Source organism: Bombina bombina, chromosome 2 (genome assembly GCF_027579735.1).
Source record: "Bombina bombina isolate aBomBom1 chromosome 2, aBomBom1.pri, whole genome shotgun sequence".
NCBI lineage: Eukaryota > Metazoa > Chordata > Amphibia > Anura > Bombinatoridae > Bombina > Bombina bombina.
Genome location: NC_069500.1, coordinates 210,561,064 through 210,587,741, shown reverse-complemented (window position 1 = coordinate 210,587,741; position 26,678 = coordinate 210,561,064). Strand labels below are relative to the sequence as shown.

The 26,678-nt window shown below is 37.2% G+C and overlaps 1 protein-coding gene across 1 annotated transcript in view; it reads right to left on the bottom strand.

Annotated features, from left to right (window-relative positions):
* Positions 1–6,345, bottom strand: part of ATG10 (autophagy related 10) — a 406,998-nt gene extending 400,653 nt beyond the window's left edge. The window contains exon 1 of the mRNA XM_053701464.1: positions 6,290–6,345. Within this exon, the coding sequence (XP_053557439.1) occupies positions 6,290–6,293 (4 nt within the window). The 5' untranslated portion in view covers positions 6,294–6,345. The remainder of the gene's footprint in view (positions 1–6,289) is intronic.
* Between the last annotated feature and the right edge of the window lie 20,333 nt (positions 6,346–26,678).

Genomic DNA, 26,678 nt, shown 5'->3' with positions numbered 1-26,678 from the left:
GCTGGTTACATTTTAAACAGCTTACGCGCACACATTCAAGGTGCAAAGAGCTGCAGCTGGTTTCAAAGTGCAAACCTTCCGTATGCTAGACAGCTTTTCATCATACTAGCTATTGATGGACCAAGTCCAAAAGGACAAATCCAGAGCCTCAAAAACGAAAGCCAAACTGCTCAAACAGCTGTAAGAGGGCGCTAAGCCCTCCAACCCTCCACTGCATGGGGGAGGAAACTCTAGAGTTCGATAATACCAGACATAAGAGAGAGTGACGCAGCGGAAACTCCACTGACCCGGTGATTCATGATTGAAGCCTATAAGGACTGAAACAATCCTTCCCGCCTTACAGACCCACAGGTACTCTTGAATGCTTAGTCGAAACATGTAAAACTGGGAAAAGATCTCAATAAAATAACAATCAGGAGATTACATCATCCCCACATAATGAGTCTAATGAGGTGCACCATTCGAATTAGCAGACTGAAAATTCCCGTACCCTATAAGGATAGGGTCATTTAATAACTGAAAAACATGTCTGAGTAATACGCAAAGGCGCACAATTCTGTAACGAAAGGCACAACACTCAGGGACAGTCACACCCACAGGGAACTGTAGAGGCCCTCCCCAAGGCGGGAGACCCGGGACAATAGGGCATGAGCACAATCGCAAATAAACGTCTGGACTCTGCAGACGAATAATTGCCAAAAATATGTGGAAGCGAAAACGTGCTGCAACCTCCAGGGGGAACACGCCACCCTGCATGTAGAAATAATCATAAACTGGGTTACCCGCATGTGCAGAAGTATGGAACGGTAGGGAACTCGCCTCTCTGGGGTTGGGACCCCCAGGGTCAGATGGCTCAGCTGTCCCTTGATTCTCAGAGCCTGAGTAACAAGGCGCTCTCATATGTCATACAGAACATAACTGGTTGACATGTGTCAACGAGGCCAATCTGGATTCGTTACTGGACACAGAATCTGAAATTTGAACAGTCTCAACATCAGAAAAGATAGAGGATATGCAAATATGGACTAAGAAGTAAAACTAAACGTCACCTGACACCCCCAATGGCTGAGGCACTCACCACCTCCTATGGACCAGACCCCTGTGGACTAGAATTTCTCTTTCGCCACACGGTCAGGAATGCGGAAATGGCAGACGGAACATAATCACGCCCGGCCACAAGGTGAACCGCACAGTCCAAAAAAGTGCGCCCAACCCTAAGGTCGCGTCACTTCCAGAGGCCTTATTGTTCCAAACCATGAGCCCGATTAACACCACACATAAGCAGGTTGAATCACATAACAAACATGATTAAAAAAAAAAAAACCCTGTTCAATAACCCCCCTCAGGAGATATTAACCCTTGATTCCAAGATACTAAAAGCGACTTACTGAGACCCTTATGTTAAGTTAGACCCGCAAGGTGGTAGCCTCTCGGGAAAACATCTGAATTACAGTACATTCACGAAGAAAGTAAAATGAAACAATCTTACCAGAATCTACACCGTGGAACAGGAACACGGCCCTTCAAGTGTGACGATAGTAGCATCGCCTCCGCCATGGACTTGAGAGAAGAAAGCAGGCAGCGGAGCAAAGTTCGACAACGCCGATTGCTTGAGGAGCTGTTAATATGAGTAGGGATGGTTTCGCATAAAGACTCTCCCTGCATCTCTAACTTTCATCCAAGCCCTCACTGAGAGACTGATAGGATTACTTAAAACTCCTGTCCCATGTCGAAGAGTACTACCCTCCATAAGAGACAAAATAAATTCTGACACAACCTCCTGGGATAAAAGGCAAAGAATGACTGGAGGATTAGGGGAGAGGGAGGAGTATTTAAAGGGACACTGAACCCAAATGTTTTCTTTTGTGGTTCATATAGAGCATGCAATTTTAAGCAACTTTCTAATTTACTCCTATTATCAAATAATTTTCTTCATTCTCTTGGTATGTTTATTTGAAAAGCAAGAATGTAAGTTTAGATGCCGGCCCATTTTTGGTGAACAACCTGGGTTGTCCTTGCTGATTGGACAGCACCAATAAACAAGTGCTTTCCATGGTCTGAACCAAAAATTTGCTGGCTCCTTAGCTTAGATGCCTTCTTTTTCAAATAAAGATAGCAAGAGAACGAATAAAAATTGATAATAGGAGTAAATTAGAAAATTGCTTAAAATTGTATGCTCTATCTGAATCATGAAATAAAAAAAATTGGGTTCAGTGTCCCTTTAAGTCTTTGACTGTGGTGTCTTTGCCTCCTCCTGGTGGCCAGGTTCTTATTTCCCAAAAGTAATGAATGCAGCTGTGGACTCTTTCCATTTAAGAAGAAAATACATTTTACATGATAAACTAATATTGTTTTTAATGGAAAAAAAGAAAAGTTAATTATGTACCTGTACAAATTTCAAGCAAGTTTAGAGGTAACAAGAAAAAATGTAACAAAAATACAACACACAAAAACACAGGGAGATAAATATAGATATAGAATATGAACACTATGACAACAGAAATATAACAAATGGGAATACATTTATACTGAAATTGAAGACGCAAGTATTTTGTGTACACTCTGATAGTGGTAACCACACAGCATGTTTTGCTTAAAAAAAAAAATTATATATATATATATATAATAAAGATTTTTAAAGGGATATGAAACCCCAAAAAAATCTTTCATAATTCAGACAGAGCATGCAATTTTAAAAAAACTTTCTAATTTACTTCTATTATCAATTTGCCTTTGTTCTTTTGGTATCTTTTGTTGAAACGCAGGGACATAAGCTTAGGAGCCGGCCCATTTCTGGAGCACTATATGGTACTAGTTTTGCAAGCATCTTATCCATTTGCAAGAGCACTAGATGGCAGCGCTAATTCTTGCCACGTAGTGCTACAGATGCCTACCTAGGTATCTCTTCAGAACAGAATATCATGGTAATGAAACAAATTTGATAATAGAAGTAAATGGTAAACTTTGTTTAAATGGTATGCTCTGTCTGAATCAGAAAAGAACATTTTTTGGGTTTCATATCCCTTTAATATAAAGAATGCAGAATGTGTAAATAATTTGCAGTTATGAAGACAAAAAAAACATTGCAGACGTTAGAACATAAGAGCATAAATGTAGGAAATTAAGCTCTAGTCTGAAATGCAAGCATATAGAAATACTATAATACTGATCTAGAAATACATACATTAAATACTATACTCATTCTGTTGAATAAAGATAGACTAATACAAATAGCCTGATTTAAAATGAAAAATCAAACTTATAGTACTGTTATTTAAAAATAAGAAAACAAAACAGGCATAAAAAGGCTGCTTAAAGTTAAGCCATTTGAGATTACAAGTGGAGCGCAAATTTGCTTTTTCGCGCACGCTATATTTGCGTTGCGATCCACTCGTAATGCCAGTGTTGGCAAATGTGGACTGGCAATGCGAAAGCGACCTTACGTTCGCATATCATGGAAGCTTAGCATAGTGCACTTCCGTAGGTACAATGGGAGCCTCGTTCTTATGCCGTCAGACACGGCAAAGAACCTAGCGCAGAGAAGGGGTAAGACATGCAGCGATGGGCAGCAATGTGTAAATATATATGTATAGTATATGAATATATACATATATATTTATGTGTTTATATATGTATATACACATAAATATATATATATGTATATAAGCATATACATATATATTTATGTGTTTATATGTGTATATACACATAAATATATATATATATATATATATATATGTATATAAGCATATACATATATATTTTGAGCAATGTAAAGGCACTTTTCAGTGCCATTTTATTTCTAACACCCAACATCCGCAAACTTTAAGCCCTTAAAACTTTTTTTTTTTTTTTTTTTTTTAAAGCAACACTACACTTTATTTTGGAGGCAATTGGGGTACATTTTTAAAATTAACTAGAGGTCTGACTTCTGGTTAATTTTGGAAGTGCTAATTGCTAACGCGAGCTTGCAGTAACATTAACCAGCCACTTGTAATAGCTGGTTATTTAACATGCGCCCATAAACAGGTGAATTTGCCCGTTTATGGGCACACATTAAATTAGCACTCCACTTGTAATATAGCCCATAAAAAGTATTACTTGGGCAGCATAAAATAATACATTTCTTGCAGAAAACTATGCTCTGCTATAAGGAGCCAACACAATGCTGGAGACAGTACAGTATTGAGCTAATTAATGCTAGAATTTTTGGTTTGATAAAAAAATAATATTATTGTAGTATCTCTATTATGTAGCCAATGAAACCTAGGTATGAAAAATAACATTCATAAATATAAATATTGCATACATATATTTTTACATGTTTTCATCTACTTAACTGCAAAGCGCTCCAATGCACTTATATATATATATATATATATATATATATATATATATATACAGTATGTCTATATATATATACATATGTATTTATGTGCTTATATGTGTATTAATGTCTGTTAATACTTATATAGATAATATAAACACATATATATAAAGGTAGCCCTCAGTTTACGCCGGGGTTAGGTTCCAGAAGGAATGGTTGTAAATCGAAACCGTTGTAAATTGAAACCCAGTTTATAATGTAAGTCAATGGGAAGTGAGGGAGATAGGTTCCAGGCCCCTCTCAAAATTGTTATAAGTAACACCTAATACATTATTTGTAAAGCTTTGAAATGAAGACTTTAAATGCTAAACAGCATTAGAAACCTAATAAAATAATCACACAACACAGAATATATAATTAAACTAAGTTAAATGAACAAAAACATTTGCTAAACAGCATTAGAAACCTAATAAAATAATCACACAACACAGACTTCCTTGCATTTTCTGCAAACAGTTCTTTCTATGCATTCCAATCTGGACTGATTTATAGACGGGAAGATCTTGTTCCTTTGAAATCTGCTCGATAGCTCAAGTCTGGTTAATTTCAGCTTGCTTGGCTTTGCTGCAACACAAGCGGACAGCCCCACCTACTGGCTATTATAATAAATACACTGCTTCTCAATGCTTTTCAATAGCAGTCACATGACTGGAAAAAAAGGTTGTTATTCTGAAACTGTGTAAATTGAACCGTTGTAAAACGAGGGGCACCTGTATATATATATACACTCATACTTAGACTTTTTTTCTAACACCTAAGACCTCATATCTTTGAGCCCTTATAACTTTTTTGTGCATTTTTTTAAAATAATTTTATCAGATAGTGTTATTGTGAGTGTAACTATACTTTGTAATGTATTGTTGATATGTTCTGTTAACTGTTTTGAAAAACAAAAAAGTGAAAAACGAGATCGGAGGATGCGGTAATCATTCTAGCGTAAATAGCGATTGCGCTCACGTGTTTACTTTCAACTTGTAATATGGGCACTACACCTGACGCATGCACTCGTGATAAACTCATTTTCGCTTGCGCAAAACTGTTAGCGAGCCAGTCTGAATACTGCCCTTTTAAGTGCAAAGTATCTTTAGTATGCAAAAATGTCTTAATAGTCTCTCACACAGTTCCAGATAAATATGTATTGCTGTTAATTTATCCTTTTATAAAATTAAAAACAGAAAAGGTTCACATAAAGTGCAGTGTGCAGTTTTCCTATGTTCAAGTTGTGGGTGTATTTTTTGCTGTTAGTGATGTCATTTTTATTTTTGTGAAACGGTGAAAAAGCATAATTTGTAAAATAAGGGCTACCTTTATATACAGTGTACTATGGACTAATGTACGATTTCAATAGAGTATTTCATTTTAAGAGAAATTTTTAATTCATTTTTTGTACCAAATTCACTTTGTTCTTTTGGTTTCCTTTGTTGAAAAACATCCCTAAATAGGCTCAGGAGCCATTCTCCACTACTGCTGAGCTAGCTGGTGATTGGAGACAACACACATATGCCTCTTGTCATGGGCTCACCAGATGTATTCTGCAAGGTTCCAGTAGTGCATTGAAGCTGACTTTAACTATATCTATCTTTAACCGCTTTGCACATAGTTAAATGCAAGTGCTCTCACACATTTTCTTTTTGCACTTTATGTCCCTTTAATTATTTCTCTGCATGTTGCTTTATCACAGTAACTGAAGCTGATTAATTTACCTTTGTGCTCAAAGATCACCTAAATGTTGGCCTGTCTATAGCCCTAGAATACTGACACTAGACACGTTATAACAATGTATATTCCTTTTATATTTTGCTTTATATTATATTTGCTGCAGATCCATAAATAAAAAGCCACAATGGTAATCAAGAGAGATGTAACAACATTCAGCTGAAGACATAAACATACAGAACTCACACATCTTCCTGCTCTAATCTCTCCCCGCCTGCAAACCATGCTGCAGTTTAGCTACTCCCAGCATCCTCCACTGCACACTACCGTATTTCTTTGTATACAGTTGCATTGTTTGTTTTCTGCTAAGAATCTGCACAGAAGGATTGCAGTTATATTTTTTTCCCATTCTGCACTGGATATAAATGTTATTGGCCCCTTGATAGCTAGAGAGACACTCACAGGCTATTTATTGCTGGATTGAAAACTTACCATTTTAATCAATAGTGTAGTAGACAAACACAAGTGGTTGGTTTATCAGGCTAGCAAATGGTTAATGTAGACTTAATGAATAAAGCAACTTGGATGAGGATATGTAACCAAGTGATGTCATTTTTTGGGGTTTTATAAGCTCATTTGACAGGGAAACTGCTTCTGAAATATTTCTTCTTAGACTATTTTAATTTTGTATTTGGAAACCAAAAAGGGGGGATGATATTATACAAAGCAAGAATGTTTTGTATAAAATGTAAAACAAAAACAGATATTGTTATCTTTTCCAAATGTAGCTAATAATTCCAGTTATATAGAAAGTTCAGCTGCACTCTATAATGAGGTGTAGCTATATATATATATATATATATATATATATATATATATATATATATATATATATATATATATATATATATATATATATATATATCATTGTCCCTGGAAATGTCCCTGAAAATCTCTTTTGCACAACATTTGTTGTTTGCATATATATATATATATATACACACACACACACATATACATATATACAGATATATAGATGATAAATAGATATAGTGTATTATTTAAATATAATTCGTTCCTAATGGAATATTGTTATTATTATTGAATGGGTTCACATATTATTTGTCTTTCTAATTTTGATTCTGTGTTGTAAAAATAACCATATGCCCAGAATGTGTTCCAGAGACTGGGTAGGTGTAAGAGCTTGGTGCTGTAATCTGTATAATAAACTATGGATAAATCTAAATTATACTATTACTTTAAAATGGGTGTGTTTTGATTGCAGAACTGAGTGGGCGGAGAAGTTGAACAGTAGGTCGTCAATACTCCAATAACCCGCTTGCTTGCTCTGCTGTAAAGTGTCCCTGAATTTTTTTTTTAAATGTTGGCAACTATGATATATATATATATATATATATATATATATATATATATATATATATATATATATATATATATAAAAAAAATAATAATATAATATGTTTATTATCTCTGCTTTCAGGTATGTGAATAGAGACCCTGTCATTCTGCAGCTATTCACTGCTCTCTGGTGTTTTTTACTCTCCTGTAACTCTCTTCTGGTATGTGAATAGAGACCCTGTCATTCTGCAGCTATTCACTGCTCTCTGGTGTTTTTTACTCTCCTGTAACTCTCTTCTGGTATGTGAATAGAGACCCTGTCATTCTGCAGCTATTCACTGCTCTCTGATGTTTTTTACTCTCCTGTAACTCTCTTCTGGTATGTGAATAGAGACCCTGTCATTCTGCAGCTATTCACTGCTCTCTGGTGTTTTTTACTCTCCTGTAACTCTCTTCTGGTACATGAATATTTACATAGAGCAAATGATTTTAGTTTGTTAATTTAGTCCTACATCTGTTGTACTGTTATCCAATGTGTTATTTCTAATGTTCATTTAACTGCCATGTGATGTTCAATCCTTATCAATACTTGCTATTATTCTAAAATGTATAGCTGTCTTATTCCATAGTTTTAACCTCACCCAAATTTTATTGTCTGTTTACTTAACATCTCACCCTGACCAGACCAGAATCTAACTTTCCAATTGGCCTTTCCAATTGTCTTTGATTAGCATGAATCAACTAAATTTAGTGGACTCAGCTGACTGCCCTCCCTGCATATATTTCACACTAGTTTGGGATGTGCATTGCACAGGGGTGCATTGCATGGGCAGTGTACATTGTAACAATAGCATATGTTCACATTTTCCAAGTGAACATTTTATAAGTGATTCACTAGCAATAGAATTATACAAGAACTGAACAAGGATTGGGCAAGGGGCAAGACACAAGGCAAGTACTTTTGTAATATTATGTTTGATATACCTTACTGTTTTCAAATGCAATTGCTACTGTAATACTGTGTCTTATGTGTTTAACTGGTTCCCTCTTTTGTAAAAATGCCTAATATCATCTTATTCCTTTTTGCTGCCTTCTGTCTCTATAACAAACTACATTACTCAATTACTCCTTCTCCCTCTCCACCTTCACTGTTCATTAGCCCATCTCTCTTAAACTCACATTACTTTTGTACTCATGAACTTTACCTATTCCTAAACTCTCTCTCTCCCCCCAGCACCTTGTCTCAAAAGCAGTCTCACTACTGCAAATCTGTATCTCATCTCATGTCACTCTCCCTCTTGCTTCTACTAACTGCTGGCGACATCTCCCCTAATCCTGGTCCCCAACAACTGCCTAGCCGTGCACATCCATGTGTACCATCCCACAGACTCAAAAAACAAAACTCTGACAACCTTACTCACATTCATCTTGCATCAAAAGCCACTTCCCCTTTCACTTGTGCACTCTGGAACTCTCGCTCTGTTTGCAACAAACTCACTTCTATACATGACCTCTTTATCTCCCGCTCCCTCAACCTTCTGGCCCTAACAGAAACCTGGTTCTCTCCCCTAGACACAGCATCCACTGCTGCTCTGTCACATGGGGGTCTCCACTTCAGCCACACTCCTAGGTCTGGCAATAGACAAGTAGGTGGTGTTGGTATTTTACTTTCCTCTCATTGCACCTTTCAACAAATACACCCCATCTCTTCCCTCACATTTTCTTTATTTGAAACCCACATGATTTGCTTATTCTCTCCTCTTTCTATACGTGTCGCAGTCATATACCGTCCTCCTGGCTCCTCAACTCAATTTCTAGATCACTTGGCTGCATGGCTACCTTATTTCCTTTCCTCAGACACCCCTTCCCTCATTCTTGGTGACTTCAACATCCCTCTTGACAATCCCACTGCCTCTTCTGCAAAACAACTTCTGCAACTCACTTCCTCTTTTGGTTTGTCACAATGGACTGATTCTCCCACTCACAAAGATGGTCACTCCCTTGACCTGATCTTTAGCTATCGATGCACTCTCTCAAACTTCACAAACTCCCCTTTTCCTCTTTCTGATCACCATCTCCTTACTTGCAACATATCATCCCTCCCTACAACTCTCCTTCCTTCTGCTCCTCACACCAAACTTCACAGAAGCATTACGTCATTAGATCAACAACAGCTTTCTAATTCCATCAAACCTCTCCTCTCATCCTTCTCCTCCTTTTCATGCCCTGACCAATCTATCTGCCACTATAATTCCACCCTTACATCCGTCCTTGACAATCTCGCCCCTCTTACCATAGCTCGGAAATCAAACACTCATCCTCAGCCCTGGCATACTACACTGACACGATACTTACGCAGATGTTCCCGTACTGCTCAGCGGCACTGGAGAAAATCTAGGAGTTCAGCTGATTTTCAACACTACAAATTTATCTTGAACTCCTACTACTCTGCCCTTAATTTCCATAAGCAACACTACTTCTCTACTCTTATCTCTAATCTTTCTTCAAACCCAAAACGTTTGTTCTCCACTTTCAATACTCTTCTCCGCCCTCCCCCACCTCCTAATACAACTTCTCTGTCAGCTCAAGACTTTGCCAACCACTTCAATAACAAAATCAACTCCATCAGAAATGAAATCAGCTCTCAACATAATTCTATTCCCTCACCCCCTCAAATGCTCTCAATCAACCACAACCCACATAACCTTAAACTTAGCTCATTCTCCCCTGTTACTGAGGAAGAAGTTTCAGCACTTATACTGCGCTCTCACCTCACTACCTGTCCCCTTGACCCTATCCCCTCACAGCTACTCCCCTCCCTCTCTGCCACCCTTACCCCTATACTCACACACACTTTCAACCTCTCCTTCAGCACCTGTATATTTCCCTCATCGCTGAAACATGCACTGGTCACACCTATCCTCAAAAAACCTTCCCTTGATCCTACCTCCCCATCCAACTACCGCCCTATTTCCCTCCTCCCTCTTGCATCAAAGCTTCTCGAAAAACTAGCTTATGCACGCCTTTCCCATTTCCTTACAATAAACTCCCTCCTTGACCCATTGCAATCTGGATTTCGTCCCCATCACTCCACAGAAACAGCAATTGTTAAGGTTACCAACGACCTACTTACAGCAAAATCAAAAGGCCACTTCTCTCTGCTTATTCTCCTTGATCTGTCCGCAGCCTTTGACACTGTTGACCACCCTCTCTTGCTCCAAACCCTCCAATCCTTCTGCATATGTGACACAGACCTCTCGTGGTTCTCTTCCTACCTGTCAAACCGTACCTTTAGTGTAGCCTTCTCTGGGGCTTCCTCTGCCCCGTCACCACTTTCTGTCGGAGTACCGCCACGCTCTGTCCTTGGTCCCCTTCTCTTCTCAATCTACACGTCATCACTAGGTTCCCTAATAAAGTCCCATGGTTTACAATATCATTTGTATGCCGACGACACCCAAATCTACTTCTCTGCACCAGACCTTTCTCATTCCTTGCTAACCCGTGTCACTAACTGTCTTTCTCACATCTCCAACTGGATGTCCTCTCACTACCTCAAGCTAAATCTCTCCAAAACTGAGCTCCTTATTTTCCCCCCTTCTTCAAAACTCTCCACCCCCAATCTCTCTATAACTGTTGACAACTCCATCATTACCCCTACCCCGCATGCCCGATGTCTCGGGGTCACATTTGACTCAGATCTTTCACTCCTCACATTCAGTCTTTGGCTAAAGCCTGCCGCTTCCACCTTAGACACTTCCTTACACAAGACACAACTAAGATTTTAATCCACTCTCTCATCCTCTCCCGCCTCGATTACTGCAACTCTGTCCTCTCTGGTCTCCCCACCTACCGCCTAGCTCCTTTACAATCCTTAATGAATGCCTCTGCCAGACTCATCTTCCTTACAAGTCGCTCTTCATCTGCTGCACCTCTCTGCCAATCTCTTCACTGGCTTCCTCTTGCCTCTAGGATCAAACACAAAATTCTCACTCTGACATACAAAGCCCTCAACTGCACTGCTCCCCCTTATATCTCAGATCTTGTCTCCAGATACTCTCCTTCCCGTCCCCTTCGCTCTGCTCAAGACCTCCTACTCTCCTCCTCTCTTGTCACCTCATCACACTCCCGTTTACAGGACTTCTCCAGACTGGCTCCCATCTTGTGGAACTCTCTGCCTCGCTCCACAAGACTCGCTTCAAGTGCTCCCTAAAGACTCTACTGTTCAGGGATGCATACAACCTATGCTAACCTTACTTTATACCAGTTCCTCTCCTCCATTGCTATCCCCTGAACCCCCCTAGCATGTAAGCTTAAGAGTCCAGCTGTTTTTTTTTTTTTTTAATTCTTTTTTTATTAGTTGCAATCCAATATACAGGTACAACGTAAGACATAATAACGACAAAATAACAGAAGAAAAAAAAAACAATAAAGGATACACAGTAGACACATCTGTATATTTTGTTTATGAACTCTTTAACCTCAGAGATTCAAAATATGTCTTTAAATATGATCTTTTGGATTACCAACCTTTTTTGTACCTAAAATAATTGAAGAAAGAAAAAAAGAGAAAATGGAAAGAGGGATAAAAAAAAAAAAAAAAAGAATAAACTCACAGGTTCCCCCCTGTCTCCCATAGACCAAATCCTAGGTCCATACGACCTGTATCAAGAACAATGATCTTCCAGATCTTAGATGACCCTTAATAAACTTCTCTGTAAAGCGAGATCCAAGATGCTGGAAATTCACCATGTAGTACTAGTTCTGCAAAGCTATCCGAACTCAAAAAGGGATTCAATATACCCTTTTGAACTTGGGAGGGATATGTTTTAATTATGGGCAGCCATCTTATGAGAAATGTTTTAATTTTTTTTTCACCTGCTAATTGCGTATGAAAAGATTCGAATATGATTTGATTTTGTATTTCTTTAATAAAGAGTGGGAAGCTAGGGGCTATTTTTCCTTTCCATGTTTTCAGTATTAAATGTCTGGCTAGTAGTATTATTGTATTAAGTACATTTTCATGAAGAGCTTGGTTATTTGTATGATTTTTAAGAAATATAATCTCTTCTAACCCAATAGTGATCTCAACTCTAAAAGTTTTGTTAAGCCAAAAAATAATCTTTTTCCAAAAGTGATTAATCTTAGGGCAAAGCCCAAACATATGTAGGATATCTGCTTCTATATATCTACAACGTGGGCAGAGGAATGTTCGTGATGTAAACATTCTACTTAATCTAGATGGAGTGTAATAATAGTTATTTAGCAATTTCATGTGTGATTCTTTCCAATTCATTGAAATCTTACATTTACTCAGGGCTAGAAAACTTAACTTTATTTTTTCATGGTTTATATCCGGGAAATAGGGTATCCACGTATCGGATATTTTATCTAAAAGAATTTGACTTTGCTTAGCCAGCATTATGTTATATATTAATGATATTGTCGATGTTCCACCTGAGGATTTTTGTATATGTATTCTAATATCGGACCATGCACCATCTCTATCTAGAATCCAATCTTTACTACCAATAAAGTGCCTTGCTTGCAGATAAGCAAAGAAGCTGTTTCTAGGAAGACCAAATTGCGTTACCAGAGATTCAAATGAGGTTACCTGCCCAGAGTCTAGTAATAATTGGTAGACATATTTCAAACCTTTTTCTTCCCAGGTTTTAAATATTACCTGGGAATTTCCAGGTAAAAATCCCGCATTACCTCTTATTGGGAGATATTCAGAGAACAAATAGTTTGCTCCAATTATATGACAGAATTTACGCCAAGCTATCAATATATTATTAAAAGATATTAGGTAACGTATACTCAGAGGGATTTCATCCGGAGAATTATGTAAAATAGCTTTAAGTGAATAAGGATAGATCATATAGCTCTCAAGATCAGTTGCAGAAAACCAATTGGTTTCTGCTAGCCAATCGAATGCAATTTTGACCAAAGTGGCCAGATTATAAAGACTAATATTTGGTAGTGCAAGGCCCGCTGTGCCACGTTTTTGAGTCAATTTGTTGAGAGACAAACGCGCTTTCTTACCATGCCATATGAACTTGTTAAACATGGCATTTATTTCATTAATATCTGATTTCTTTAGAAGTAACGGCAGATTCTGGAGAGGGTATAACAATTGTGGAAAGATAATTGTTTTTAGTAAACTGACTCTAGCTGTTATAGATAAGGGAAGCGCTGTCCATATTTCTAGATTTACCTTGATTTTTTGAATAAGCTTTTGGTAATTTAAGTTATACCAGTTTTGGGGATTTTTATGCAGATGTAAACCTAGATATGTAAGCGTGTCGACAACTTTAAATGGAAGTTCCCGTGTACTAAATTTAGTTTTCTGGAGCCACATCAGTTCACTTTTAGTATAGTTTATTTTATACCCTGAAAACGAGCTGAAGAGGTTTAAGCATGTTAGGATTATGGGTATTACCTGAGAGGTGTTATAAAGAAAAATTATAATGTCATCGGCATACAGGAGAATTTTTAGTGTTGGTGTAACTAGAGGGGTCCCTATGCATACCTGCCTTAACCGGATGGCCAGGGGTTCGAGGGCAATGTTAAACAGTAGGGGGGAAAGTGGGCAGCCCTGCCTTGTACCTTTTTTTAATGAAATTGCCTTAGTTAATATCCCATTAATCAGTAGAAAGGATATTGGATTCCTATATAAGTTATGTATAAAATGAACAAAATGATTTTTGAATCCAAATTTTTCCAATGCTTTAAAAAGATAGTCCCACTCAATCGAGTCAAAGGCCTTCTCGGCATCGAGGGTTAACAAGGCTGTATCATATTTTGAATGTTTCCCTTTAGAGTTTTTAATGTTCCATATATAATCTATAAAGGTTATTACTTTACGGATATTTTTTGAAGATTTTCTAGATGCCATGAAGCCCGTTTGATCCGAATGAATGATTCCATCGAGACAATTCATTAATCTAGCAGCCACAATTGATGTTAAAATTTTATAGTCTGCATTTAAGACCGATATCGGCCTGTATGATGATAGATCTTCGCTGTTTTTACCTTTTTTTAATATTAATGTAATGTTTGCCGCTGAAAAATAGGCTGATATTGGGTTGTTATAAATAAAGTAGCTATTAAAAATTTTTTCTAATATTGGGCTAACCTCTTCTACCAAAATTTTCAAATATTCAACTGGCAGGCAATCTGGGCCTGCCGCTTTATTTAAATTAGCTTCATTGATTGCCTTAGTTATCTCTTGTACAGTGATCGGTAAGTTTAAGGCTGTAAGCTGTTCCTCGTTAATTCTAGGTATTGTGACTTGTGACCAGAAATTTTCTTGGTTAATCTCATTCCCGTTAGTATTTGTATATAACTTCTGATAGTAATTAAAAAATACCTGGCTAATATCTCTAGAGTCTGTGTACCTCTGATCAGCATCTTTAATAACTGGAATAATATTTTTCTTCTTTCTATTTTTAATTATGCTAGCTAGATACTTAGCCGAGCATCCATGAAATCCTTTAAACTTGGTGCTAATCTTTTGTTCTTCTTCCTGGGATTTTTGTCTTAGGACGATATCCCTTTCCTGTCTCGCCTTATTATAATTCCCCCAATTTATATCTGATGGATTATTATATAATTTCTTATACGCATTTTTAACCTGATTAGAAAGCTGCCTTTCCCGGGCTAGTGCTTTCTTTTTCCTGGTATTCACGTAAGCCTTAATTTCTCCCCTTAACACGGCTTTAGATGCTTCCCAAAAAATTTGAACTTTATTGAGGTATGAAATGTTATGTGTACAATAATCTCTCCATTTCTGTTTTAACCAGTAGGCAAATCTCGTGTTATTATATAGATGACGTGGAAAAGGAATACTTTGAATATCAGGTTTAAGCCTATTTCCTAACTGGAGAGACAATGAGATGATCGCATGGTCCGATATCAGGATATCATTTATCAGGGGTTCAATCCTCATTAATGAAAGAGATTCAGAGACCAATAAAAAATCGATTCTCGAGAAAGATTTATATGATTTGGATTCACATGTGAAAGTATGTAAGTTAGGATTTTTAATACGCCATATATCGAGGAGCTTGAGTTTGGAACAAAGGCTCTTAAAGTATTTGGCATGTTTATTGTGAATTTTCATATTTTTTTTAGTGAATCTTTCTGCTTCTGGAAATAAGGACATGTTAAAATCACCGCCAACAATTAGATTGGCGGATGTGAATGGGAATAATTTAACCTTAATTTTTTCCCAGAATTCTTCTGAGAATTTGTTTGGAGCATAAATATTGCAAAGTACCAGTTTAACTGTATCAACCTGAATCTGTATAATCATATATCTTGCCTCTTTATCTAGTTCAATCCTACTGATTTCATAGGTTAAGTTTTTATTTAACAATATAGCAACACCTAGCTTTCTATTAACACAAGGAGTGGCCAACACCTCACCAACCCATTTGGTTTTTAATTTAGAGATTTCAGTCTCCTTTAAATGCGTTTCCTGTAAAAGGACAATGCTTGGATTATGTTTGCCTAGTTCTTTAATTATAAGTTTACGTTTGATTGGTGAGGTGATGCCCCCTACGTTCCATGAAAGCACATTCAAGCCATCAAACATCATCTCCTATTTTCTCTTTTTTAACTGGGAGACAGGGGGAAGAGAGAAAAAAAAAAAAAAAAAAAAGACAAGAAAAAGAAAACACCACAGAAAATGAACAGAGTTGGAACCCCCCCTCCCCCCGGGGGAGAAAAAACAAAAAGAATATGTGTTTTATAATAACATTGCCGAGAAATATGTAAATAAAATAGAGCTTATTAAACATCAGGTTCTACTACATTTATACCCTTTTGTAAGTACTCTGTATCTTAATAGGCAGTTATCTAGATCTTAAAAATTCTTTAGCCTCATTAGTGTCACTAAATGTGTGTCTACTACCATTCTCTTCCACTATGATTTTGGCTGGGTATATCATTCGGGCTTTTAAGCCTTTTTCAATCATTAACGAGCAAATAGGGGCCATATTCTTTCTTTTCTGAGATGTCTCTACAGAAAAGTCCTGGAATAGCAAGATCTTTTTCCCCCCTATTATAAGTGTATCCATTTTCCTGAACAGTCTTAAGAGTTCTAATTTGTCTTGGTATCTTAATAGTTTAAAGATGCACATTCTAGGTCTTAGGTTATTTTCTGTGTGTCTACTCATACCTGTTCTGTGTGCTCTTTCAATGGGAAGGGGGAGACAATGCGCAGGAAATCCTAGTGCTTGGGGCAGGGTCTTACTAGTAAATTCCATTAAATCCGTATATTCTTGGGTTTCAGGTAAACCAATTATTCTTATATTATTGCGTCTGGAGCGATCCTCCAGATCCTCCAGACGGGCTTGCATATTTTGAATCTTAGTTGTTTGTACAGTTAGGGCTGATTCATGTGACCCCACTAGGTCCTCTAAGTCGGAGACTCTATTCTCCACTTCCGTTATCCTAGTAGCAAACTGTTTTACCTCAGTATTTAATGCAATTAATTCAGAAGATATACCCGATAACTCTTTTTTGATCATGTCAAATTGTGGGGAGAAGAGGTTACTTAACTGCATTACTAGGGTTTGCATATCAAAAGGGGGTAGAGGTGTTTCAATGCAATCAACACTAGTGTCAGTGACCTTAGCTTTTTTTTCTTTAGTTTTAGCAGGCATAGTGGGAGAGTGATATTTTACCTGAGTGACAAATTTTTCCATTTAATTATGTGCATAAAAAAAAAAAAATATTTAAAATAAGGTGTGGATGTGCTATACAGGATGGTGGAAAAAGCAAGTGATCAGGAGCCACCAGTAGATGGGCGAGAGAAAAGAGAAAAAAAAAAAAAAAAAAAAAATGGGTTGTGTTCCCCCTTAATGTGGGGAATAGTGAAGAACTACTATCCCTGTAGGGGATTAGACTATAGTGCTCGTGTATGTGTGTTTTTGAGTGTTTTATCAAGCCTGCATTCAATTATCATCAATGCTAAGTCTCACTTATAGCGATGCTAATTCCCCTTTCCTATACCTTCCTAATCCTTACTCCTTTACTCTTCTTTAACCTTATCCCTTAATTAAATTTCACCTCTGCGGGCGGGTATTAATTGCTACAAGTATCAGAGTCTTATCTGAATGATACACACTAGTTAGTTCAAGATACCATATAATTAAGTTATATAGCAATACTAAAGGATAGTTTTAACTTAATTATGTGGTTTACAATACTTTACATAAGCAACATCTTAAGTAGATAATTTAGACCAGCAAACACATAAATACCTATAGCAGCACAGCCTTAATCAAAAAGATTTTTATGCTAGCAAGAATACAAAATTTCATAAATTCCTGTAACAGAAAAGATTATTGCAAAGGTAACCAGCTGTAACTAGCGATTATATTTCCAGATCAGTAGCATATGCTAGCAAGACATGCCTATATTTTAGGGCTTAAGCCCCTTTTTCCTCTTTTTCAAGACAAAAAAAAGCCTATAACAGCACTGAATAATATTTTAAATAGTGTCCCATATATTAATCCAAAGGATGTGGAGTATCAGGCAGTCAATTTTAAAGGCCAGTAATAAATGTCTTAAAGAACATCAGTTACACTGTTATAGATGATGGTTAGTAGCAGTTAGTTGCAGTCATGGTATGTAGGGGCCAGCCGTAAATAGGAGCATTTATATCCAGTATTAGCGTATTTCAGTGGCAGGTCTTTTCAGTATGACTTAAAGGGATATTTAGAGGGATAATTGTAGCAGCAGGTCCCGTAATAAACTTAGAGCTCTACTTTATCCAACTTATCCTTACAGGATGTAGGATTGTTACTTTCTTTCCCAGCCTTTTCTGGGTAGGCCAGAGGATCACCGGCAAAGCGAAAATACAATCTAGGTAAGTCAAGTACAGCAAGGGAACAGAGGAAAGCTGAGTTCTGCGATATGGGTAATCAATTATCTTATGCTTTTAACACTGCGTCTTGTCATGGCATGTATTTCCACACTCAATTTACGCTCTCAGCGCAAGTCTGTCTTACCCCAGTTCTCGCTTCTCCGATCTTCATAGGGCACTGAGGAGCACCTGCAGTTTATTCTCAGCTGCACACCTCCTCTCCTTGGTGCAGCCACACAGGTAAGCTAGTGCCCTGCTAATCACTGTCTGTGTCCGTGTGCTTCGAGCGTCTGTCTATAGCGGGTCTGCTGTAATGGGTAGACGGGAGCTGGTACCGCCTCCTCTATTCCCCCTTGTTCCTCCTCGGGGTGTCAGCGGGGAGCTTGCTGCAGTAGATGACCAGGATCTACACCGCCGCCACTATTTACCCTGCTCAGCCGTTCAGATCCGCTTTACCGGTAACAGCTTCAATGTACCAGGGTAGCCTTTTACCCTCCGGGGGCCGCTTACAGGGAGGGTCCCTTGAAATAAAAAAGATTTCTTCGCGACCAGGTCGCTTGCTGCTCCAGCTAGTCAGAGACTCCTTAACTCGGGCGGGCCGAAGCCTCGCAGAGCGCCACAGAAAACACCTGGTAAGCACTCCAGGATAGGTGGCTAGGAGCGGGGAGCGATAGAACGGCGTTCTCTCACAACACCTGTGCGCAGGTAGTCTGCACAGCACCTCCCTCACCGGAAGTCTCAATTTTCCAAGAGTCCAGCTGTTTGTTGATCACCTTCTCAAGAGCTGACTACAACAGTGCAACTCTTGGCAGGGCCCTCTACCCATTTGATCCCTATAACTGTTTTTTTTTTTTTTTGTACTCCGCCTTTGTTAATAGCGCTGCGGAATCTGTTGGGGCTCAACAAATAACCGATAATAATAATAATAATAATTTAGGGTGATTGTACATTCTCTTTAACCCTTTTAGTACTGATCCATTTCACAGCCTGTTCCTTTTTGGTTAGGTACCTCCATAAAACGCATGTAGTTTTTATCAGCTGACCAAGCCCTTTTAGCAAATAACATTTGCACCTATACACAAATATGTGTCATTTTCAATAGCGTATGTAAATTATGGCATGGTAATAATTATTTCCTAAATGCTCAATTAAAAATGAGAACATTTATATATTTATTTATTTTATCACTTCCCCATCCAGCAACATTTTTTGGAGCATAACAATGAGAGCACGCTCCAGCCCATGTTCAGGTTAGCCCTTGCGTAGTAAAAAAACACAAACATAAAGGGCATGCTATTTTTTTTTTTTTTTCTTTGATCGGGCGCTAACTGCACTGAAAGTAAAAAATTTAGTGGATCCGCATTAGTATGCATATTACAAATTGGATGACAATACCACGCAAACTCCTTCTCTATAAAATGTCATATTAGTTGTCACTTGCGCGCTATCCCAACACTGCACTAGACCAACTGCACTAAAGGCGAATGTGCATTAGGAATACTTTACATTCCTATGTTTTTCATTTAGAAGGAAAATAAAACAAGACAAAATAAAACTATTGGTTGCTGGCAAGTTATTGTTATTGTTAAATGAAAACCCATTAATAGTAAACTTAATTTTTAAATGAGAGGTCTTATAATATATTTCTATGGAGAGAGGGTGATACGAGCTTCAGTTGCTACAAACAGATCACCAGATGTCCAAACAGGACCAATAGTGTAAGGTTTTAGTTAAAGGGACATTAAACAATAAGGGTGAGATTACATATGCGGAGTCGCCCACAAAAGCCGTCGTCGGCTATTTTTAGTCAGATATTGCTATCACATATACGTATATTTCACCCGTTGCCTGCTATTTTTCTCCCATAAACTAACATAGACTCTGCGTTGCAAGTCAGTATCACATATTCAGCGCAAGGACTTATGCTGCGAAAATGGAGACATTTTACTCCATAGTAACCTTGCCACACATAGGCAGACGCAACAAGCCTTGCGCTGAGTATATGTGCACAGTAACTCCCTGGAAGTTTTAACAAACACCTAATGCATGCGCAATATGTACCACTAAACCGCCATCCCCCCACCTCAATAACTAATAAATGTATTAACTCCTATTCTGCCAACCCCCAAATCGCAAAATATCTAATTACACTATTAACCCCTAATCCGCCACCCACATCGCAAAGTACCTAATAAAGTTATTAACCCCTAATCCATCACCCACCCAAAACGCAAAGTATCTAATTACACTATTAACCCCTAAATCACCAACACCCCACAACGCAATCTACCTAATTAACTTATTAAGCCCTAAACCTCCAGCCCCCCACAACACAATCAACGTAATTAACCTATTAACCCCTAAACTGTATTCCCCCTGCAACGCAAAGTATTAATCTTATCAATAAGCCCCCTAACCTAACACCCCCTATGTTAACCCCAATAACATAAAATTAAAAAAGACTATTTTACTAATAAATTAATTAAAATTTACCAAAATAAAAAAAATCCTAACTTAAAATTAAAATAAAAAATCCTAACATTACATAAAAAAAATAAAACCTAAGAATAAAATTTAAATTAAAAAATTAAAGTAAATAAATAAATGAATTGGACTTGTAGTAGTAGTTAATGTTTAGACAATCACCTGGCAGCTAGACAGACTCATGACCACCCATTTGAAAGAAGACAATTACTGCTTTAAAATTAGGAGCAACAGAGGAGATATGTGACCTCCTCTACAGATTTTGCCTCTGGTTCCAGATCAGGTGACCACTGTATAATCAAATGAGCATATAACCCCTTCTTTTAAAGAGATGTGTCTTCTTTTTCAAAAGGGTTTACCTGCCTTATACTAGTGTTGGTATAGTTCTAGGGCCCCTTTTAGAACCTATAATACCCTAAACGTATATATATACTGTGGCCATCACCTACTACCTAGAGGGGCATGATGAAACTCCCCATTTGAAAGAAAATAATCTTTGTGTGTGTGTGGAGCATGTTGTCTTTAAAGGATATTGGCTCTTTTTGGAGCCACTATCCTCACATACAAAAATACATGAGGTAAATGCCTTTTATTTTTTTTACCTAATCATGACAGAGATATGAAACCGCTCATTTATAAGAGTTGTTTTATAGATACTGATATGTGTAACAGAGCCCCTTCTCCTTATCAGAACATCCCTGACGCAATTTATCACCATTACCACGGTGGAAAGGAGCTTGTGGCACCCTCATGCAAAAGAAGCAAATTTCCTCTTTCAAATGAGGAAGTCACAACCCCCTCATATTAAATCAAATTGAGAGATAGAGGCATACTGCTTTGACTGTTGTCCCTCCTGACCTTAAAGGGACATGAAACACATTTTCCTTTCATGATTTAGATAGACCATACAATTTTAAATAACTTTCCAATGTACTCCTATTATCTAATTTGCTTTGTTCTCTTGGCATCATTTGTTGAAAAGCATACTTAGGTAGGCTCAGGAATCATAATCTGAATCATAGAAGAAAAATAAATTGTGTTTCATGTGTCTTTAAAAAAGCCCCAGATTGCTGAGAACCACATAGCCATGCCCTGATCTGCCCACGTTCCACTGTGCAAAATCCAGACCCCCACACAACCATGCCAATTTTCTACCCAATGCTGCCCATAATGTGATGTAACCTCAGATATCCTTGACTAAGCCACATCCTAGATAGCAGGTGCTGCACTGACATATGTTGAATGCATTACTTACAGTCCATAATTTATCTTCTACATATCAATGTAAAATATGCAAGAACATTTTATAAATAGCTGAAATTAGAAGCTTTATTATCTGTAGTTCTTGGCCCATCCCATTCTATTAGCATCTTACTTTTTTTCAAGCAGCATGCAAAGAGGATACTGCCAATTAAATGATTTATTGTCAAAGCCTTTCTAATCTTTAACTAAATCTTCTAACCTTATATAAATGATTTTACACATAACTAACATTTCTCAAAATGTCTGTCTTTAATCCATTATCTATTTGCTGCTGACTCCTTTAGCAGCAAATATAGTTAAGGTAATCAGTGAAATATCATACTGGCACTTTGCCTTCATTTAAACTACATATCAGAAGCAGAACTTCCTCGCCAGGAGTCTCAGACTAATTGTCCTTATAACTCATTGACGTCTTCCATCACTTGTGCGTATAAAGATGACAATACTCCTATCCTTGTGACAGCAGGCCTGCCAAATCACTTCGGAAAGCAGTGAATCATTAGTATAGTCAGGCAGTTCATGATAAATATTTCATTCAGATCTTTTCTGTCACTGATAATTGTTAACAAATACTTCTTGTACTTACATGGTAGAATAGATAATAGTAAGAATGTGCATTTTAGATCTAAAAATGTTGTTGTTATTATTATTATCCTCATCATCATATTTTTTTCTTATAAAGCTTCAACACAGTAATGATCAGTGCAAATGAACACAGATTAAATTATTAATTATTACACAACAGAATGTTCAATTCAACAACCCTACTATTTGGATACAAGTTGTCTCACACTCATAATGACATGTGACAGGCATGTGTGGTCCCAAATCTTTGGATGCTTAATTATAACTTATTTATGAATCATCTGCTAGACTTGCATATGGTTGAGGTAAGTAGTCACCTAATGTGTGAGAGGTAAAATGGTTCCATATAGCATACACTGGCTTGTGAGACTGAAAATAAGAGACATATTGCAGTATTCCAGGCTAGATGTTCTCATATTAGCCTCCCTAGTTACCTTATACTTCAGGAAGCAACAATATGGAGAATTTACCACCAAATTGTTGGTTTCCAAATGTTACCACCTCAATGGAAGCTTGTTTTGAAAGGGACCTTAGTTTGTTGTACATTTGCATAGACTATCTGGATGCTGTTTACAATGCTAATTATCCTATAAACACACACAGAGGTTATATGCCCCTCATCTTTTATTAATACTAAAATTAATAACTGTCATGTGCCACATAAAGCCAACATTCAAATGGAGCTAGTTGTCGCAGATAATGGAATGAACAGAGTTTTGATGAGGTTACGGAATTCATAAACAAGAACATGATGGCTCAATAGAGGAGTAATATATAGAAAGATTTGGAAAATGCTTCCCTGGACAAGATCAATTTCAAGTATCTGTTTTAGGTATGAAATGAGTCTTAGCTCAGAAATAGAATCCCATGCATGGGAGCAGCATTATTATTATTAGGTGGCCAGCAACAAAGTTGCAGGACAACCTATTGTTATTGTTCGGATTATTATTATTATTATTATTATTATTATTCTTTTTATTCCGCCAAGCTTTGTATTCAATTGCCCATAACTGCTTAACTGTTTTTGCAAAGCTCTTAAAATCAGGTATGCTGGTACAGCCTATTGCTGTGCTACATCTCATGCAAAATTGAACTCATAGGTCACATGCTCTGGCCGCCATATTGCTTTTTGCGACAAATTTCGACAAACGCTTAAGAATCTTTAGCTCTGGAACTGCTTATGTTACAACTTTGAAACTCGCTGTGCTTAGTGCTACTATGATCTGAAATTGCTATTGCTCAAGAGAAGTGCCTTGGTCACATGATTTGGCAGCCATCTTGCATTTTGCAAAAATATTCAAACATCTTCTTCTCCTAAACCGCTTAGTGCAATGACGCGCAATTTTGCATATATGCTCCTTGCAAGGTCATCTACCAAGTTTGTTCAAACTGCGATTTTTCCATAATCAACATGGCTGCTGTGAGACATTAACCTTTTTATCGCCATTTAATTGCGTAATTTTGCACTTTATACATTAGTTTTACAATATTTAACAATATTACAGTGTAATAGACACATGATTACACATAGTCATAACCCTTAAAGACAATATTGCAGTTAAAATTCGCATTGCGCAATCGCCTTTGTGAAATAAAACATTTGCAAATTTTCATGAAACTTCTGCAAATTGTAGAGGTCTATAGTGAGCATTAGTATGTGCAATTTGAAAGCCATACATTGCATAGCTTGGCGGCCATTTTGTTTCGTATACGCCATTTTTAAAAACTATAAAAATCTTCTTCTACGAAACCGCTTATGGGACAGACTTGAAATTTTGTTTATAGACTTATCTTATGACTAACATTCAGATTTGTTCAAGAGAAGTTGATACGTCATGTGGTTTGGCAGCCATTTTGAATTGTTCAAAATTGCTTAACGATATATTTAAATTCATAATAAAACAAAAAACGTTTTACAAAAATGCTTTATTTTTGCCATGTTTATTGACATCTATAGTGAGCACTATTGTGCTTAATATGGAGGCTGTATATCTTACGATCGGGCAGCCATCTTGGTTTACGCGAAAATTTCGAAAGTCTATTTTCTCTGCAACCGCTTATGTAAGAATTGTGAAATTTGCTGTACAGTCTTATATTGTTACCTAGATTCATAATTGCTCATTAGGAGAGAATCAGTCACATGATGCGGCAGCAATATCGGTTTTATGTTTATCGTAATTATTTGCAATTCAATACTTCCTCTTTTGAGTCAATTGCTCACAAAACACAAATTACTTATGCTAAACTCTTGAAATCAGGTATGCTGGTACAGCCTATTTTAATGCTACATCTCATGCAATATTGAACTGATAGGTCATAAGGTTACGCAGCCATATTGTTTTTTGCGACAAATTTCGAGAACTGCTTAATAATCTTTAGCTCTGGAACTGCTTATGTTGCAACTTTGAAACTTGCTGTGCATAATGATGCTATCACCTAGATTTTCCATTGCTCAACAAAAGTGACTTGGTCACATGATGTAGCAACCATCTTGCATTTTGCGAAAATCTTTAAACCTCTTCTTCTCTTAAACCGCTTAGTGCAATAAAGCGAAATTTTGCACGTATGTTCCTTGCAAGGTCCTTTACCAATATTGTTAAAATTGCGATTTTTCCATAATCAACATGGCTGCTGTGAGACATTAACCTTTTTATCGCCATTTAATTGTGTAATTTTGCACTTTATACATTAGTTTTACAATATTTAACAATATTACAGTGTAAAAGACACATGATTACACATTGTCATAACCCTTAAAGACAATATTGCAGTTAAAATTCGCATTGCGCAGTCGTCTTCGTGATATAAAACATTTGCAAATTTTCATGAAACTTCTGCAAATTGTAGAGGTCTATAGTGAGCATTAGTATGTGCAATTTGAAAGCCATACATTGCATAGCTTGGCAGCCATTTTGTTTTATATGCGCCATTTTTAAAAACTATAAAAATCTTCTTCTCCGAAACCGCTTATGGGACAGACTTGAAATTTTGTTTATAGAGTTATCTTATGACTAACATTCAGATTTGTTCAAGAGAAGTTGATACGTCATGTGGTTTGGCAGCCATTTTGAATTGTTCAAAATTGCTTAACGATCTATTTAAATTCATAATAAAACAAAAACCGTTTTACAAAAATGCTTTATTTTTGCCATGTTTATTGATATCTATAGTGAGCATTATTGTGCATAATATAGAGGCTGTATATCTTACGATCGGGCAGCTATCTTGGTTTACGCGAAAATTTCGAAAGTCTATTTTCTCTGCAACCGCTTATGTAAGAACTGTGAAATTTGCTGTACAGTCTTATATTGTGACCTAGAGTCACAGTTGTTCATGTTGAAGGAATTAGTCACAAGCTGTGGCAGCCATATTGGTTTACGCAAAAAGTTTGAAACTGTGTTTTCTTTCCAACCGCATATGTTAAAACTGTGAAATTTGCTGTATAACCATATATTGTTGAAAGTATAGGTCATATGGTGTGGCAGCCATTTTAAAAAACGCAAACATTTCGAAAATGTGTTTTTTTCCCCAAATGCTTATGTTAGAACTGTAAACCGTTGTTATATAGCTTTATTTTGTGACATAACTACTTATATGGCATTGCAAAAATAATGCGCTGGCCACCTCTATTGCTGCTTGCAGCTATATTTATTTATTATTATTGTCAGTTATTTGTAGAGCGCCAACAGATTCCGCAGCGCTATAAACATAGGCGGTATACAAGGAAACATTTATAGGGATCAAATGGGTAGAGGGCCCTGCCAAGAGTCACACTGTTGAAGGCAGCTCTTACGAAGGTGATCTACAAACAGCTGGGTTCTTAGGCTTACATGCTAAGGGGGTCCAAGGGGATAGCAATGGAGGAGAGGAACTGGTATAAAGAAAGGTTAGTGTTGGTTGTATGTATCCCTGAACAGTAGAGTCTTTAGGGAGCGCTTGAAGCTTTCAGCATGTAAAGAATCTTGCATTGGTGCAAAGTGTTTATGATAGGAAAGACAACATGTATTTTAAAAGAGGAGCAAAGAGGTCAGGACTAATGTTTCTTCTAAATAAAGGGTCAAAAAGAATCTA